This window comes from Linepithema humile, chromosome 4, assembly GCF_040581485.1.
Source record: "Linepithema humile isolate Giens D197 chromosome 4, Lhum_UNIL_v1.0, whole genome shotgun sequence".
Classification (NCBI taxonomy): Eukaryota; Metazoa; Arthropoda; class Insecta; order Hymenoptera; family Formicidae; genus Linepithema; species Linepithema humile.
This window is the reverse complement of record NC_090131.1, coordinates 26,029,141-26,049,948: the sequence shown is the minus strand read 5'-3', so window position 1 is coordinate 26,049,948 and position 20,808 is coordinate 26,029,141. Positions and strand designations below refer to the sequence as shown.

The window sequence follows — 20,808 nt, the reverse complement described above, 5'->3', positions numbered from 1 at the left end:
TTCAAGGGATAAAATAATATTGCGTTTTATACGTTACTGTCCGTGGGACGATAGTGCAGGAATTTTGACAGGTGTATCTTGCCGTGTTTATTCGCGTTACTCGCAGAGAATCTCATCGTAACGGATAAAAATCTCGCAAGTGATTTCGGAGAAGACGCACGGATGATTCTCTGCGCGGATTATTTTCCTTTCCGCTTCAATCTGTTGATGCACTCGGTTAAGAATACCCCTTCCGCCTCGCTATTACCGGCGAAAACCGCGCACGTGGAATTTTTCGGATGCAACCGCAACGTTGCAACGCGCATAAAATTTTAAACAACGTTCCGAAAAATGAACAAGCCGGGCACGGACGTCGCGAGCCGGCTAATAATTATCATTGTCATTAACCAAGTTTGCATTTTTAGAATCGTGTTTTTCCGAAATAGCCGGGCACGTGCGGCATTCGCGAAATAAAATCCAGGAGGCCGAATTAATCGTCCGCATTTCTACGATGGAACCGGCTGGCGGCGGTTCGCATACGTTAAATAGGTCGTATTTGGAGACCGGAGTGCTACCGTCCACCGGCATGGCTGTGCAATCCGGTGGATCTGTTGAAAAATCAAGAGAGGGACCAGGCCTCTGTCAGATCTCTCATCCTCCGCAGCTCTTTTAGCGTACGTTCTCTATGCCGTTCTCATTTCGTCTCTCTGAATTTTTTTTTTTTAGTAAGCGTTGACGCAGGACCAAATTGAATTCGGCCTCGCGCGACGGTTCGTGAATAATTTTGCGAGAGCATCCGCGTGTCGTCTCTGTCAACAATAATCGGCCAGTTGTCGCGCATCCCTCTTTTCATCTTGCATGCTACCTCTTCTCGTTGCGCGCTGCAGCCGCAACTGCAACCGTGCCGTGAGGACGCATTGCAAAAAAAGAGAGGAAGAGAGAGAGAGAGAGAGAAAAAATATAAAAAAAATAGCGATGCCACCGACCACGGTCAGTTTTCCTCTCTTACATTTTATACGGCGCTCGCGTATCGATTTATTCATCGCGGAAATCGAGCGTAACGAGGCGCAAAATGCCTCCAAACATTGGCCCCTGTACCTGTCCGCTACCAATTTTGTATTCCACCCTTTCCGCGTTCTTGCGGTCAACCATGGCCGCTTTTTCCTTAAATAAGTTACCGTCGCGAACAATTTTACCGCTCGGTACAATTCCATTGCTCCGTACGTTCGCTACTTGTCATTGTTTAAATATAGCGGCAGAATTTCTCCGACATGACATCGTGACAAATACAGCATCCAGTTAAATGTTGAATTTATCGTAAAATTATATTTAACCGTCGCGAAGGGAATTAATGTAAAAGAAGATAACTTTACTTTTCCATAAAATTAGCCCCACCGAATAGCATATTGTAATACAATTCTTTTAACGATCGATAATATAAAAATGAAGAACTTATAAATAATTACAACTAATTAAATAATTATTTTTCTTGTCTCTTTATTAAATGGATGATAAATTTTTAAAAAGACACTAAAAAGATATAATTTTTTTATATTTGGAAAAAATATAAGGATTCATTTTGACGAAGTTTAATGGACTTTTATTAACAATATCTATATTAAAATTGAATCCAATATTTACAGTAAACAACATCAGAAAAATAGATTTCAATATTTTATATAATAAAATATCATCACCATGATATCGGTGTGATTTAAAAACTATGTTGCATATGACGTGTGTTAACAGAATTCTAGATATGTATTTTATTCTGTATTTATTTTCAGACATATTGACGCGTCTATCTCGACGTTCCATTTTGCAAGTTTTATTTAAAATTTTTTTCTGATGATGTTTGTTTTAACTATCATATTGAATAACTGTTAAAGTATATTTATATTAAAAGATCGGATCACCGAAATCGAACCACCGCGTCATTTTCCGAAATGGTCTTGTATTATTATTACAGATAGAATATCGGGCGCGTACCATAATTTCCTGGCAACGCGACAGTTTTTTTTTCTCTCTGAATACCGGTAAATACGAAGAAAATGTAATGGAAGCGCGCGAGGCTGTTAACGGCCGTCTCCTTCCACGATGCAATCAGCGAAAAATAATTGCAGACAAAGAAAATCGAGCGGTTGCACGTTCGAGGTTCCATTCGTTTCCGTTTTAATTATCAGGAACTCGCCACTAGGCCGATATTAATGACGTGCGTCCGTTCGGACGTAAAAGTTCTCTTTCTCCGCGCGTGCCGTTACTTCAATCGCACACTTTTAGACGGTAATGAGCGTTAGTTTAAGGCAGACGAAAGTAATGCGCATCATTTCTTTTTTTCCCCGTTTCTTCAGCATGTCTGGCGGAATAAAAAAGAAACACGAGAAAGAAGAGAAGCATTGCGTTTACTGTGTCGGTCTTTCCAATGGTACACGAAAAGTGCACATTTCGCGTTCATTATTCTCATGAAAGAATTCGCAACTATGTAAAGACGATAATAATGCGTCATAAGACCATTTTGTAGTTTTAAATATCTGGAGTATTATTAATCCCGAATATTCTACAGCTTAAAGGCAGTAAGAAAATTGTTGAAATCGTTACAAATTATTAAAATTGCTAAATTGCACAAATGTAATCTTCGTCGAATATCTCGAAAATTTGTAATATTTTGAACATATATATTATAGATTATTTGGAGATTGTTGTTAATTCAAAATTGGGTTTCTTGAAGATATTTATTGTCTCACCGAGAGATACGAAATTATATCTCGTACTGTTGAAAAAAAAGTACAAGGAAGAACATCTGGGATTTGTCGGCCGCAGACATTCATAATTATTTTAAGGTACATTATGCAAGGCGACTTTTCCCTACCTCTTCTTAGTCTCCTATCTGCGCTCGGAGAATTCTTCTGTCTTTCTGCTTCGTTTTCTTTTTATTATCTCGCAAAAATTATATTGGAGGAATGAAAACTTTACGATAAAAGCGCACCAGGTGTCTATTCACACATCCAACGAGGCGAAATTATTTCGTTTGTGCGAAGTCGCATATTCGTCGACTTTACGTTAGAATTCCTTTATACGCCACGCATTGTCCAGATTTTATTAACATTCTATTAATCTTTCATACTTTACGCGGAAAAATATCTCTCCCGCGAGAGAAGATTTCGCAATGGCGTTATGATAATTCCATCGGATATTCTATTCAACGTGGAGAACTGCGATTACTCAGCATGCATAATCATGATAAATGCGCGGGACAAAGGGACGTTTCCTCTGGGATCGACGTTAGACTTTTTTACGTCCGACATGAATTGTACGGCGGGCGCAAGAATTAAAAATCGCACACAATCCGCACCGCCAGCCGGAATTAACCCCAAAAAGCCCGTTGCATCCTCGCAAGACCGCGATTGCGCTGCATTATAGAAGGGCGTAATTTTGTTGTTACACGTCGGCGAAACTTCATAAAACCAGACCGGAGCGCTTTTTCCATCTGTCGAGCTTGCATTATTTCATTCTTTCGGTGTTTTTCACCGTCCATTCCGCTCGCTCGCTCTACACGATTTCGTCCGCGTCATGTTTCCGCGTCTTGCTTGGCAGAACGCGTTTCGTCGACAGGGAGTGAAATACAGTAAATACAGAATGTTGCGTAATGTATGGCTCTTTTACCCTCGTTTGCTTACATGCCGGTAACACGGTTTGCGATAATATTCCTTGTAAAGCATACCGCTGGATCTTTTTTCTCGTCGCCATGCATCTTTCGAGTGAAGACGCTTTGAATTAATCCCGGCTGCACGTTACATAATTCGTTTACGTACGCGCGCTTTTGTCTCCGATTAATGCGTCGCGCATTATTTCGCCCACCAGATGCGCAACGTGTGTCTTGTATATATGCGCGTAGACTAATATTCTCGTGCTGAATTTAAAATTTATCTGTTGTTCGATTTCAGAATACCATTCTGCCCGAGGCTGTGCACTTTTGGGAACGAGCGTTGATGGTGCGAGAGACGAAGAGTACCATTAGACTGAACAGGTAAGTGTTTTGCTTTATTAATTATTCTAAGATATTAGCTTTTTATTTTTTTAGAGATTTTATAAACACGCTGTAAATATTTTTCACGAGGCGTAGCAAAGTAGCTGTGCAAAAGTTACAGATATATCGTAGTGCTGCAGTAGAATACTAATGACTGGAAAATAAACATTTTTAAGATGAGGAAACGGCGAGAATAAAGGGAAATGTGTCCCGGGGGAAGAATATTAACGCTAGATAACATAATCTGAAAAGCATTTGCATTATTACATCTTAACATGTGTATATACATGTGTATATACATACTGCAGTCGTCGCCTTTATTTGCATAGGGACCGAGATGCTAAGCTAAAAGCATGTGAATATGTATCGCACGTATTTGCGTTCGCGCAGCCGTTCATCTGATTTACCGCCGTAGGAACACGTACCGGCATTATTATGGTCCTATAACATTATGACATACGTACTTGCCGTGATCCAATACGTTGCTCCGACAAATTGACGTTCATTAGGAAAGCGATTGTCCGGAGCGGCGATGGGGAATTTGTTATTCAACGTTGATTTGAAACTTTTCACTGTTGAGAGCGAGTTGAATCACCTTTTCATTCTCGCTATTTAAATTTCATCGTCGATTAATTGCCTGGAAGTAGCTTCAGGTTAAAGTTTAATTCCCCAGCAATACAACAGCAGATACATCGATAGCCTGATTTGTTACATCAAAAATGTGCAAAAATGTATCAAGTTTTTCACCCGAGGGTATAACCTCGGCAATATCTGGAATTAATTTTTGCAGATATCGGTTACCGCTGTAACATTAATGTATTGGGAAGAGATAAATGTTCGCCGTTCGTTCTCGGCCTTTTTCCGGACGTAGCATCCCCGGCGTAGTTTGGTCGCAGATACGCAAGCAACCTAAATTAATGCATCCCGTGTCCGCCGGCCAGATAAACAGAACACATGGAAGTGCATGGACATAAAGTCGCACACATAACTGCATAGTTATGTGGTTTTCTGCGCGTGTAAACAAGCTCCACATTCCTACGCTCCACATTCTAACGAGGCATGACTTTTCGCGGCGATGCCTCTCGCGTTGGCACTGTATTTCCGAAACCACGCGCGAATTGCCTCGCGTGGACAGCTATTTGCGAGTACAATGTAGCCATGAGTTTTCCGTGATTATGAATTTATGGCCTGCCGTGCGGATGGCTTAGTGTAAATATGTATAACTCGAAATGCTAACAAAAAGCTTTCCCGCACAAGGCGCTGAAAATGTCATTTTGATGTTGTAAATGAAATATTTCCATAATACCGAAGTAGCGCGAGATAGGAATTTAAGAGAGGACACAGTTTTGCGATTTTTTTTCTATTTTTCGAACTTAAACGTCATTTATTGCATCATACCTATTGCAAGCAAAAACTTTTACAAAATATTTGAATTTTTTGATTGTTAAAAATTAAATTCCTTCGAAAAGCAAAAATTGTTGTTTGATAATTTAGACTCAAGTTTCTTAAAGATGTTGTTCTTTTCTTCATTTATTTTCTCTTATCCACATTTTTTTTTCACGCCAAGATTTATGTGTCCGTTAAATATCACTCCGATCTAGCATGATACATACAATGTTTGATAATAGAGCGATTATACCGTTAAGATTATAACTGCTCGCGGATATATTCCGACAGAAAAAGCTTCACGCTTCCGGTATTTACCGGTGCTACGAGCAAAGGGCGCTAAAGGTGAAAATTACACGAGGGTCGACCACTCTCCGCTTAAGCCACGGCCAGTGTAAATCCGATCGATCGGAGTGGACGTGCGCAGCGCGAGTTTCTTCAGTTTATCGCGCTCGGGCGAACATATCGTGCCCTTATAGCATGGTGATGTGTTCAATAGATAAAAGAGGAGAGAAGTATACGACACACGGGGAGTGCCGAGGGTGCGGGATATGATACAGAGAAACGCGTGAAGTAATAAAACAAGGTGGAACGCAGGTTCAATTCTGGGGCACATACATCAATTTCTCTTGCCAACTCTCATTTCTATTGCTGCCAATAAAAATCCGAGCGAGAAACTGGCGGTAATCTTCGCGCGTCAGCTGCCACCTTACGAAAAACTTTGCACGACATTTATCGATCTTCTTCTATGTATCATTATATACTGTTTCACGTCACAGGCTGCGGCGCAAACTCGCCGGTACTTCGGAGATAAGACCGGCATCTATTCGCCGTTAAAGTGTGTTTAATGGAGCTGATCGAGTGGCCGCGCCGAATGGAAACGTCAAATTTTGGAAGACCGAGAGCGCAAACGACTGTTATATTTTACATTTTATGTATACACGCATAAGTACATGTAAATTGAAAGGAAATTGCTTGCAGCAAGACGTGAGTTTGCGCCGTAATAGTAGAAAGAAATCTCGAACAAAGTAGTACATGTATTGTGGTAGAGAAACGGCTTACGCGTATATTTATATCGTGGTAGAGAAACGGCTTACGCGTATATTTATATAAAAGAAAAATATAACGATTTTTGTTATGACAAAAGAAGATTACAAAATCAGAGAATGTAAGGAAATAACGTAAGCATGGATAAAAGAGGGATATCGTTATATTGACATAAACTTTAAAGCGTTTACAATTAGCCATTGTGAAGAATACCGCCCGGTATAATTCGTACAAAAATATTTTTATATGCACATATTTTTTTATAGGAAAAAGAAATAGCTTGTATATATATATAAATTTTTTCATGAGACATAAAGATCGTTATATTATCGCATCCGAAAAACGAAAATGCAGTAAACTAATAATGCGCGTTGGATCATAAACGTATGACACATTAATTCGTACCGGTCTTTACAAAAGGTAACGCTTGTCGCTCAGAATACTGAGTGAAATCGGATCAAATGAAAGCTGAGCGGGTATGCCCACGCACACACGCGCGGAATTGCGCTCGGCACGCGTCAAAGGAGATTCGATTTGAGAGAGAGTCGGCTGCGTTTAAACGGGGCGAGTACGCGTGTAACGCTTATCGGTCGAATGCGCGCTATGGTGGGGGCGACAGGGGGCAAGGATTGCGGGGGGATGATTCGCAGGTCGTTTACATAACGCGATATTACGGCATAACGACTCTAACGCTTTAATGCACTTCCGGACCGTGCATCGGGCTACCGATTGAAGATGCTTCAAGAGCCCCTTTAGCCGCTTTGCATGGAAGCGGTTTAGCTTGGGTTCTCTCCGCTTTGTATCGTACAAGCAGTAGCCAGCACTGTCCATGCTCGAACAATACGCACAAATCTGGATATCATAGTACAGTCTTCGACAGAAGTTGTTGTTTCTCGAAAACACTATTCATCCCTTTGCATTTCTAGGTGGTCTCTATGGTATTTTCTTCCAATTAGTTCTCTGTTAATTATATTAATGCAATAACATATTTGCATATTTTAAAAATAAATGAATTAATTTAAAAAATATCATACATACCATATTGAACGTTTTTGGAATGCAAAAGATTATGTTTAGATCTTTAGAATCATGAATTTGTATGATACTTTACAGTGATTTTTTAATTGCACAGCACATTTATACATTTTACAATGATTGTGTTTCGATGTTAATTAATTTTCTGAGAGACTTTATGAGTCAATAAATCTGTATATAAATTTACGCGAATTGGCGAGATCACATGGAAATTGATTAATATGCATTAATCAGTTTCCAGTTGTGAAAATTGATTTGACGATATAATTGTGATTGTAAATATAAATTTCTACCGATCTATTCTTGTAAAAAATTTCAATGTAGTTTCGAAAGATAAAGTCAATATGATTGCAAAAAATCGTGTTACTCATGAAATAATCTTATAATTACTGACGATAAATTAATGAACAGCTAACAAATTTTTCTCTAAATATAACTCACTTAAACAAGATATCACTTAACTTATATTTTACCGTGTTATTTAACCATTTTATAAAAAAAAATATACGTTTAAAGTGTTTCTCAGACCACGTCTATCAGACACGATGAAACAGCGGTAGTAATTTTATTCGAGGTGGCTTGTAGTATCTAGGGAAGCTGAATCCTAGCAGCAAGGTGTAATTACTTTGCCGTCGAACATAAATCTCACGTAACGATGGAACGCGTTAACGTCCGCTAATAGCATTAATTAGAATTCTCCTGTGGGTGTAGGCGCTAACGCGAATTGTATATCTTGCAATTAGGGCAATTCTTTCGGTACATTTTACTTTTTGGACCTTCTATATCTGCTACTAAAGTTATGCCTCGTATCATTATTTTCTCTTTGTTTCGTGTTTAATAAAGGATATCGGATTGTTAGCCGTTGTAATACTGAAATATAAATTAAATTTTATTAAATTTATAATTTACTTTATTATATATACTGGCTGGTGTATATTTCTATCAACGAATCAACCGATTAACTTTTGTTTACATATTGTTTTTGGCGTGATAATTAATTAATTTTATCAATCATGAGTCATAATTAGTAAACTATCCATAGATAATTTATTTGTTTAATTTAATTTGACAGCTTATAGCAGTGTGCATGCAACTGAGGTAATTTAATGTATAAGCATTAAATAATCAAATTGCAATAGTTGAATTTGCCGTTCAATTAATACATTAATATATTTTACTATTGTGTATATTTCAAAGCTTCTCTGCAACAAATAGCTTGTGAAACTTGATATGTTTTATGAGATTGTGATACATTCATAACATAAAAAAATGTTGTCATTTTACATACAAATATTGTCAAAGTTATGGAAATTGGAAATCGAGCCAATGCAAAATCAAATATGCAAAATATAATATCCTAATTATGGAAGCAAAAATTTTTTAAACACCGCCAAATAATATCCACAAAAAAATCAGTATAAAATAATATTATTTTTAGATAATTTGAGCGGGTTTATTTTAAATAAATAATTTTTTAAAATACATATTTACTCATATTTCGTGCCGTAATTAGGATATATTTCCCTTTGCGTTGGCTCGATTTCCGATTATAGCTTTGACAATCACGCGCGTGTAACATATCATTGAAATTTCTACGGGAATGTTTGGCAATATAATCACCTGATTATATGTTTTATATATATATATATACATGTAGTAATATGTCACATACCTTACACACGATATGCGTGCCGAACGAAATAAATTGGCTGTGCCTAATTGAATATGAATAAAAAAGAATGTAGATAGTTATAACAAACATTTTGTTTTGAATTTATGTAAACACATTATTCAATTTTACCGCGTTACGTTCATTATTTCTGCTTTATATTTTATGAACAATTATAAATAATTTCATAAACGCAGATTATGTAGACTCATTCATTACAGGTTTAAAGGTAAGAAAACTTTAACGTTAAAGCTAAAATCATATTTTGATATCTTATAAATTTTCTCTTTACCTCATAATATCGTATTTTTGATATAATTTTTCATGTAATTTTCATTAAAACTTTTGATGTAATATCTTTGTTGAAAAGTTTATGAAAACATTTACCCGCGCGTCGATATATATTTGATTAGCTGCAATTAGCCCCGTGCAAGACCGTAATTAATATCGCGCAGCACATTTTTTACATTTTGGACAATACGAGCGTAGCGTCATTTGCTAATATCAAGAGTGCCATTGCATATTCGCGCATTGGTATATATATACGACTGGCTTCAGTTAGCCGTGCAAGACCGTAATTAATTTTAATGATCTCCCAGCACGACAATGGCGCCTAACTGCCTCTCAACTCCCCGTTCTCCCCGTACCAGAACGCGCCTGTCGTAATTCGGTCGGAAAGAGAGAGCGAATTGGATTTCAGTGAGCGGCGGCGTCACGGGCTTCAGGAATTACGGCGATCGTTTTGTTTTAATCCACGCGCCGATAAATCACACCGGGACGGCAATCAGGATCACCGTAGTTGAATACGGAATAGGCGTGCGGTACGTACGCGCCGCGCGTTCACGGTAACGATTTCAGTTCCGTGCCGACGACCACGGGGACCTCCGCATTTTCCATGAGCACGGCCAAGCCCAGGTAGTCGCATCTGTCTATCGCCAGCGCGCGTGCGACGGTAGAAACATTTTAAGCCGGGCTTGCCGGGACGTTATGGATACGCCAAACGACCTCCGGCGGCGACGTAATTGAATTTGACGCGATGACCTGCAAAGCGCATGCCTGTTTCGGCAACATCGTTGATCCCCGTTGCGACGCTCAAGGCTCACATCTGGGTGTTCGATTTCAGCTCCCTCACATTGATATATCGATAAAATTCAGCATAGCTTGACTGCCTCACCAGGGGCGAGTGATGTAATTTGACAATGTAACATGATGCTCTGTTTTTTTTTAGTTCTTTTCGCCTCGAACTTTTCTTTCTCTCGTTAATATTATAAGAAATTAATTTAGAGTAAAAAAGTGAGATCATAACATATTTATGACTTGAAGGGAATGAAAGTAGATTGCTCACAGCGCCGAATCTAATTACGAACTAATGTTATTTTCTTTATTAATAATACCTCTTTGAAACTTAAGAAGATATAAGAAACCATAATAGTCTAAACAACAATTATTGTAGACAAGTTAAATTACGAGTGATTTATATTAAAAAAATTCTGTTACATAAATAGGTTAAGATGCAATCATTTTGCTATATCGTTCTTTACGTACAGTTAACGAAAGAAAAGTTTTTCCATCAAAAGTTAAGTACTTTTCATGATATTGGCTGTATTGTAATTCGGGAACCTGATATTACGTTGTTGTATTTGAGGTATTTGTGTCTGAAGCGAGCTTTCGCTGCGAGGCAATAGAAACTAACAAATTCCTTGCATTGCTTCCTTGCTTTTAACTTAAACAAAAAGGAAAAGTTCTTTCAATTAGGTTTCCGTATCTGACGCCAGCTTTCCCGATACTTTTTATTACATTTCGCCCACCTTACGTGACATAGATTTTATGTCCGATGCTTTCATTATTTCCTGTTCCGATCATTCCATTTGTGCTCTCGTCGTAAGTAAGAGCGACGGAACTTTTTCATCAAAACTTTTTCGACGTTCGTACTCTCTGACCGTCGAATCTCGAAGAAGGACGCTGCTTACATTCTTCTCTTACTCTCTGTCCGTCTCTTCTACCACGGATTTCCGGATCTGTCTTTCTATCCTATCTCGCCATTGAAACATTTCTCAACAATAGAAGTTTTCTTAAATAGACAGCAAAATGGACGGAGCAAAGGCGGATAGGTAAATGATTATTACTCGTATTATCAGACAGAAAAAAAAGTGCAAAAATAAGAACAGTAATTCATGTAAAAATATTTTATAATAATTTAAAAAATATAATATACAAATACCATATGTAGAGTTCATCTATCACTGCCATTCTATTGGAATGCGTAATATATAATAAGGGTATTTCTGTTTTGCGAAGTCTGTTCCTGAATAATTGGCATCATGAATTGTGAGAGCACTTCGCGCGGGAATTTATTAACCTATATGATCGCCTGTGTCCTATTAACGAAAACGCGCATAATTCGACGCCTCGGGTTTATCGCGCAAAAATTATGCTAAATCACTCAAGTGGCCATCGAACGCGATTGCAGATTGGCGAGGTATTCGTTTAATTGAACGAATCGTATCCACTAGTTGCTTGTCTCTCGAAATCGTGTTCCCGCGGTTATAACTAGCTCCATGTACCGGATGTTTCTCTTCTGGCTTATTTGGCCCATCTGTTATATAACTCGATTGTCACACGGAACAGATACGGGATATTCCCGTGAATGACAGATCGGAATACGGGCAATTAGTTTTGTAAATCCTTGCATCGCGCTCACAGCGACAATCATTTGTATTTTCTCTGGAAAAAAAATTTCGCGCAACATTTTACTGTATTTGATAGTACAATAATGCGTACCTATTCATTCATGAGAGATGACGGCGAAAAGTTTATTTAGATAGCTTTAAAGCAAATCTATGTAATTTATTTTACATTTGCGTACATTAAATGTTTGCTTAATCTTGATTTCGAATTTGAAAGAGAAATTACTTTACTATTTCAATCTTGATTTGTATGCGGAGAACGATGTCTAACTTTATATCAGTGAGATCAGAAAGACTGAAATATTCCGATAGAATCTCATCTTGCTGGTTTTGGATTATAACCACAATGTGGCTGCCTAGATTGCCCGTTAACGAACAGCGAATAGCGCTCTGTCGGGATTTACATCGGTATTTGCGAGCATAGTCGACATTGCTCGTGAAATTATTGAATACCGAATACTTCTCTCGGCCGATGCGACGGTATAAATCTTCGAGCAGTGCCAGAAGTGAACCATTTGACAAAGTATTTGCGCTCTATATTTACAAATGTGAAATAAAAATCTTTTATCTATAGGAAATTTTTATTTTATTTGAAATTGAATTTTTGCAACGTTATTTTTATAGGAAAAGTGGATTCTAAAATTACAGAGATTCAGTTTTTTTCTTCTCTCTCTTGTGTTTCACTCGTTCTTTATATTGTCTATGTGATTTAAATTTTGATAGCATCTTCGCGATATTTGATTCACCCAAACAAATATGAAAGTTGTGCACTCGGAATCACATGGAATCTGATTGTGCGCAGGAAAATCGAGGGCAGTCCGCGTAGAGCGAAAAGCCAAATCCACGAGTCGAGCCATTATTTCGTCGAATTGTAGTTCATAACTTTCCCAATTTTATTACTTAAAATTTCGGTTTAAATATAGATCGCGCGCATTTGTTTTACGAGAAATAATATATTAATTCTCTTGTTACTCGTTTGCAAATTATTCAATCTGTGCCAGATAAGAAGCGACGTGCCCTAAGACGACATTAATTATCAGCAGCACTTCGTAACATCGTTCGCGTTGATAGCGTTATTCTTAACTTTATTCGTGTCTCGACTTTTAATATATTTTTCCCGCCAGGGGAGCTAAATTTACAAAATGAAAAGAACTTAAATTAAAAACAGAATGAAAAAAGGGAACGTGTACTTGGTTGAAGTAAAAATTATGTTTAAATAATATATAATTTTAAAATAGAATAATTAAAAAAAATATAGTTAACGTTACAAAAATATTATATACGGATATCCAAAAGATTGCATTTTTATGCAATTTTGTGTACTTAAAAATTAATCATATTGGGGTTAAGCATCTAACTTAGACAGATTTACTTACAGCTCTTCCAAATTTGTAATGGACTTTTTGCCGAGAATTTGTACGGCGCTCTATGCTCGGTAAAGCTCTCTGAAGCATGGAAGAAAGCAGGCTTCCCACTTGAAAGCCCGGCGATACTTTGGTGGGATGGGCAGGTTCTTGGGTTAAAACTTGGTAATCCCGCTCCAATTATTTAGGCTAATAGCGAAAGTTTCGCCGGCAGTCGCGTTAATTAATTGGCAAATAGTCGATTCTCGAGTCGAGCCGTTTTTTCGACTCGGCAGATTTCCGTTTCCGTTGTGATTTTGATTGGTTACGATAATCCTTCACATTTTTTATATTTGCATCTCTATTAGTTATTTTTTTACGTGCATTAATATGCATATTAACAACATATTAATATAAATCATTATTTCACATATTGTTTTTTTTTCTGTTATAAGATGCATGGCATCTTGTGTGTGTATATAAAGCTTTAAAGCTGCTCGGGTTTTGATAAATGTCGCTTTAAATGAAGTTATGGGCACTAGTTGAACGTACTCTTCCGCCATGCTTTATCCAAGAATCGTGTCAAAACGCTGCCGTGAGTAAACAGTGTAGTCTCTGTTATCCTTTCCTTCATCTCCTACTATGCAATGCATAACAACGGGAACTCTACGTCTCAAGACGCAATTGTTTGCTCAAGGTTCGTTGCCGCAATTTGTTTCGCTGTCACCTGTCCATAATTTTTCATAGAATAAAGCGCGCCATTCCAGGGACAATAAATCCAAGGAAAAAGTGTCACCAAGGAAAAAGAGATGCCGTATCTGCAATTCCGTTTCCGCCGGATGTATAATTAATTAACGATAGATATGCAAATCTATCTAGAAATCTATCTTTGTCAAAAGCTTTATAATCTTTATATATTTTGGTTCACATATTTTCTATGCAATTAAGTATTTAATTGTCTGATTTTCAATCGATTTCTTATTAATGTGAAATATTAATCTCGTACTGATTAAATAAAGAGTAAAAAATCGAACAATAATTGAATTATGCCAGAGAGCTAAAAAATTAATAATTTTACTATCGACATTTTGTGATGAGATAATTGTAATTGGAAATATCCAATAAAAGCGTCTAATCAATAAAATTCTGAAAGATAATCAAATAATACCCAAAAACATCTTGTGTCGCAAGAATAAAGCAGCATTAAGGATAATTTCTTTCTTCCTAAAAGTAGAACAATCAAAAAGTAGAACGAAGAATAAATATAGTCTGGAAAATGCGTGGGAAAAGTACGAAGAAAAGCAGAACGGCGCGAGAATACTCTCAATCAAACACGTTCAATAATTCCCGCATCCTTTCGAGACGCGCGCGATAGGATTTACTTCGCATCATCTTCTTGCCGCTCGCCTTTTCATCTTCTACGGCTCTCACGACGCAACGACAGAGGAAGCCAAGTTTAGTCCCACTTACGTATTCCCTTGCTGCTTATACCTTCTACAGTCCCCCGCGTCCCCGAAGTCGCGAGCTATAACGAAATCTATGTGCCGAATCAATTTTGCACGAGGCTTCCGGAGCATCTTTCACGACTTTTGGCGTCCTCTCATAGCCTTCGGTATGACGTAAAAAGATACGAACAGGAAGAAGAGTGACGTTTGTTGTTTGTCCTTCTCTTAGCGATACGTAAGAGGGGACTGTTGCATTATTCAGCGAGGGTATACCGAGCGTACCGGATACGTTTCTTATTTTTACAAACCCTCCTCGCTACCCTTGCCAGCTCGGGAGTCCGGCGGTGCAAATTTGTCGTGTAGCTGTATGGACGACATACACATCGACCGTGCCGCTCGACGAAGATTAAGCGAAGCGGAAAATGTAAGAGACGTGCGCCGGCGAGCAATACTTTGTTTGGAATCCATCGAAAGACCGTCAGACACGAAAATTACGGGAGATACGTCTTGAATATGAATTAATTTCGGCTGCACAACTTGTTTACGATCACCGTGAGTGATGTTTAATTTAAGCTTTCGCGATGTATAACAACGGCGGCTTTTAAATATGCAGGGCGTAGATTTCAACGTGTCGCGTTACAAAAATGCAATAGTTTTGCAGTGTTTAGTGTGCATTAAATAAATTCTCGAATCCCGTCAACCGAAACTGCACTCAACGACAATGCTGATGAAGATCAGTATGCGAACTGTGAAAATATTGACATGTTTTCTGTAACTTTCATCAGTGGAAGTGGAGAGCACTCCAAAGTCTACTCTGCAAAAATTCGTTGGAATAAAAGTGCTGTGCCTCCGGCTCGTACATCACGGCCGGGAATAGAAAATAAAAATGCGCCGTTTCCACCACGTATATTGAAAACCCCATATTGAAAACTCAATCGTAATACAGTACTTAAAATTTGTTTTTCCGTCGGATTGACAATCTTGACAATTTCATTTGAACAGTCGTAACTGATGGGTTTCACATTATCGCTGGAATATACTTTCATAATTATAATATATGGCTGAATAACCGAGGCGGTCTTTTTGGGACGTGTCATGCATATTTCATAGGGGAATCGTTATCTTCTTTTTTCCCCTCCCTCAACCGGCCGGGAATGAATCGGCATATGTGAAAAACGTTTATGCGGTTTTCTCCGATAAAGAACAAATATTGATTCTCGAAGCCGGCACAAAAACAGACGCGCGCAGACGTCGTTCATATCCATGTCCATCGTTTTTAATCGAACTTGTCATGCACGGAACATCAAGCTTCCTGGTTTTACTGTGATCACAGGCAACATTAAGGGTATGAAAATCATACGAGGTATCAAATACCGCGTCCGCAGGAGTATTTTCAATCCTGTATCATGGATTGCGTTTCACGGAAACAGGAGACATCAAACGCATACGAATGAGAAATCAAAGCTTGCTGAAAATATTGTAGAAAGCGAGAAATAGAGTGCAATGGCAGCGCAAAACTGCGTCCTACTTATTTTCGGGTCGGATATTTGACTTGCTTTTTAATAATCGTAAAGGCTGTATTTAAAAACTACTAATGAGTGGTTTTTAAATATGAAATATTTTTTAAATGATATTCATTATACGTGCGCCATCACGCTTCAAATTTAAAATTTTAAGTCGCATTTTAACAGTAAATATAAAATGCGAGTATTATTGTAATTAATTTATCAAAACCAGAAATGATAAAACATCTGTTTAATCATGCAAATTGAAAACATTGCTTGCATTAGGATGTTTAAACTTTTAAATTACCGATTATTTATGTAATAAATGACACGTTACGTAACGATGCACAATGTGTGCTGTTTCATTAGCTTTTCTTTAGCTGTTTACTCATATTTTATTCAGCTGTTTTACCGGTGTCGTTTACTAATCAACTAGATTATGTTATCATTCGCTATGATGATAAATAATAACTCATTTTCAAATTAATACACGATAACGATGTCTTCACTACGCTTCACATGACACAGTAATGTGCTAATCCGATTTTACAAGTAAACGTAATGTATCAATGTACTCGCATCCCCGCATTGATCCGTGCCATACGTATTTCATGTTATCCGCTCAACAAGCATGATCTGTCTCTGCTGAAGATAGATAGATTAGGATGGAGCGATACGGAGAGCAGAAGTGGTGGAAAGAAGAAGCGAGACAGCGAGAGGCATTAATTCCGAGCTGCGAGACGAGCAGCTCCTGACATTAGTTACCGACATTCGGATCGGTCCCCGTTATTAATCTTAATCTCGATACTATGAGACCGTGCAGACTATTCGTTACCGGTGAACGGACGGACGTGACATTTTCCCCCGCACCAATCCGTATCGTGGTATCGATCTGGCACAACCACCACCCTTCTCGTCCTTTACTTCTTTCCTTTTTGGATCTTTCGTAGGTCGAGGACTAACCACCACCACAGGCCCGCCACCACTACCTCCGGATGACGAAGAAGAACGAGCTTGTTGCGACGGCGCGCTTTAGAAAAAAAAAATAAAAAAAATAAAAGACCAAAGGAAAGATACCGGCCGTGCCAGTGCAAAAAAGAAGTGAAACAAGACGTACCGTGAGAAGGAAAAGTCCGATCGAGACAAAGGAACGACGAAGAACATGAATTGTCTCGCCAAGAGATAGAGGCAGGGGGAAGGGAAGGTTAAAGATGGCAGATTTAAAGTCATTGTTCTTGAAAGAGATTATCGCGTGTAGCTCCGTTGTGCAAACGCAAAAAAAACATCTCGAACTGCATTGCGAAAATTAGAATCGTTTCGGTAGAAACGAAAACAAGCGATGAAGATAACTGGAGGTAATGTTGGATAGCAAGGATAGCGCGTAGTGTGACTCGATTGCGTAATATCGGCGGCTGGATAAAATCAAGGAAAGCGACCGTGCTTAAAAATTTTAAATTCATGAAAATTATAATGACCGAACGTATAACGGTAACTATACTTTCTGGCGATTGAAAAAGTTAGTTGATTAAGCGGAGAAATCGGCGAGCGAGATTTCAATTTAAAATCGGTAGGTATCAACTTCCATTTGCCCCTTCTTGCCCCTTTCTTTTCCGTTTCCGATATTACTGTATTCTAATAAAGATAAAATTAATTCGGAAATTTATCGAGGTACGCCAGAATGTTGCAGATTATTGCTCGGCGTTCCTTTAAGGCATTTCGTAGAAGGAGGGAGGAAGGGAGAGAGAGAGGATTCCTTGTTTCTGCCAAGTAGCAAGATTTGTAGTGTAGCGCAACGCGTTGCTGTAATTTCAGCAAAGATATACGCTACACGTTTATTTAGCGCACAGCTATTCACAGTTATGTAACAGCGGAAAGAGTAGACATTGTGTGATTATCTATTATCAAACATTATTTCACGGATCAATGTATTTTACGGATCAACTCGGACACGCGAGACTATAATCATATAAAGTAACAAAGCGACTACGAAAAACACTTAGAAAAAATTAACTTCGTTTTCTTTAATGTAACAGGAGTAAGAGTGGACGTTGATTATCTAGTATCAAACATTATTTTACGAATCGGGTACTTTACGGATCAATTCGGATACGCGAGACTATAATTACATAAAGCAACGAAGCGGCTAAACGAAAGGTACTTTGAAAAAGTTAACCTTGTTTCTTTTGACTGTCTACTTTTGCAACGAAATTTGGCTGAGTGAAAAGATAGAAAGTATAATAATTTTATAAATTATAATAATATGTAATCACATATTATGTGAATAATTTTTTACGTTACCATTGTTAATATTAGTAAGTTCGTAATTAAACGATTTCATGGTGGCATCAATGTTCGAGCACTTTCGTGGGTTACTGTACATACGGACAATATATATACTGCACGCGCTTATATAATTGTCACGGACATGTTACCGGTATCATCTCGCACGCGCGTGTTGCGCAGCTACGTAATCGGATAAAGCGCATTGTGCAAAACGCTATTTTTGATAGCTCTGTGGTTACGTGCGGTAGATCGTTTCAAACGCGCCGCACTAAAATGCACTTTATGAGCCCTGTTATGGTAAAAATTACCACGTTGTAAGCTTTACGATCTCCTATGTATGGAGAAGATTATAACGTCATGGGAAAGCTTTCAAATTAGAACGTACAACAAGCTTTCGAAATTTGTAGTTACAATTTAATAGATGAAAGATATTTCACAATGGAGTGTAACACGTAATATTGCATTTACTATCGCGATAAAATGCCGGACATTGTTGGTTATTACCGCAAATGTTGTTCTTTCTCAAACATACTACTGATGACGAGGAATAAATGACACGATGAGTCGAACGGAAACGTACGGAAAGTAGCAAGATGTAGACGGAAATTGATCTCTGCACGCACGATTGTTTGCCATTAAAAGACTGTGACGATCGTGGAACGATTTTGTCTGGAAACGATTATGCTACACAATAGCATGAAATAGAAGTATTTTTAAACTGTCGAAATTATTTTAATATTATAATATACAATCCTGTGTGATAACTGAAGAAACCTTAAATATTATATATGTTTATATATGATAATTCAATAACAATTGAATATTATGTTCTGTCTAGACTAAGAGGTTATGAAATCATAAAATACATTCTGCTGCAAGCGTTCTGCTATTTAGATATTTATTTCGTAAATATTTTTAGCTTTAAATAATGTGCATAAAAAATGATCTCTTTTCTCAGATATTCTTTTGAATTTATTATAGATAGCAGTTTTTAAAATATGAATTTTACTAATATCGATTCAGCGTTATCGGCATCTGTATATGATTTTATGTGCCATTACTCCACGGACAAAATCCTACTATCGCTCGTAGTGTCACGAAGTGATAAAGCCAACACGCTAATGGAGACATCAGCGGTGGTCGTATCATCGCGACCATACAGTTCGCAAGTCCATTTCGGAAATAAAATCAGCAGGAGTCCGAAAATTGCGGCGAAACTCACAGCTGCCGCCGCAGAGTAAGCGAAAATGGGCTACAATGGGGAAAATAAAATACATTGATGAAATCCTTGATTTCGAAATAACATAATATATCAAATGGAATTGAATTTTGCCTGCGAAACGTTTCTCCTTTCATGTTTCTTATTTTTCTGATAATATTAAAGAATGAAAAGTCGCGATTATAGTTCAGCGTTACGTCAAGCATTACACACGTGCTTCCAAAAGCGTAACTATTTTTACGGCGCAAATAAAGGTGTACTTTTGTGTGTACCAACTCGTGTACTTTCATGTCTGACTATACACGGACGCTTTCCCCTTACAAAGTCAAAGCGAGTACTACGCGTGACGAATTTGCACGCGTAGATGCTACAGCCACTTCTACGATATCCGGAGCACGCGGGAATCGTCGTAAAAATTCACGAAGGTCCGCGCTAGGTTCGCTCGGCCGGGTACTCTAAAATCCATTACGAGAACGCGCCGCGCAAACGCTCCGCCGCGACTAGTGGGTGCCCGTTCAAACTTTTAATCGGATCGCTTCTCGACGTTTATTTTTGTTCCGTCTCCGACTCTCGCCCCGTCTCGCTCCCGTCGCCGTTGTTTCTGCTCGTCGTTCTCACCTTTCACCGCTAAATCGCTCTTTCCTACGAACGTCCCTTGCCAATTCGTTGGAGTCAAGCGGAGTCGAGATCGAGCTCTCTTTCCCCGCATGAATGGCGTGAGAGACGACGGCTGGAATTGTGAAAGGTGCAAACGTGCGCGCCTCGGCGAAATGTCGAAGGAACCTTGCCTCTATATCGGCGCGCAATCTGCTCGCGTTGTATCGTTGAATCTGTGGCAATATTCGAAGCCGCGCCGCCGCTTCCAGTTTCGTGACTGCGACGGAGCATTTCTTTATCAGAATGCATTCCATTTCTTGTATTGTCAGTAAGAGAAGCGTTTGTACGCGCCATACGCGTAAAATATAAATTATTATCAGGAATTTTGTATCTTATAATTATACTGTTTGTTACATATTTTAGAAAATATGTATCCCTGTCACTGAATATAAAAAATATGTATACGTACAAATTTTTGAATTATAAGTTTTCCTATCTATTCGTCCTACCTTTGACACTTTGAAAAAATTAACTTATTTGTGCAAATTAAAAAATATTATTATTAATTCTTATTTCACTATGAAAA

At 38.2% G+C, this 20,808-nt stretch overlaps 1 protein-coding gene across 1 annotated transcript in view; it reads left to right on the top strand.

Moving 5' to 3' along the window:
• Invadolysin (leishmanolysin-like peptidase, invadolysin) overlaps positions 1-20,808 on the top strand; it is a 246,089-nt gene that overhangs the window by 204,878 nt on the left and 20,403 nt on the right. The window contains exon 5 of the mRNA XM_012366169.2: positions 3,924-4,006. Within this exon, the coding sequence (XP_012221592.2) occupies positions 3,924-4,006 (83 nt within the window). The remainder of the gene's footprint in view (positions 1-3,923; positions 4,007-20,808) is intronic.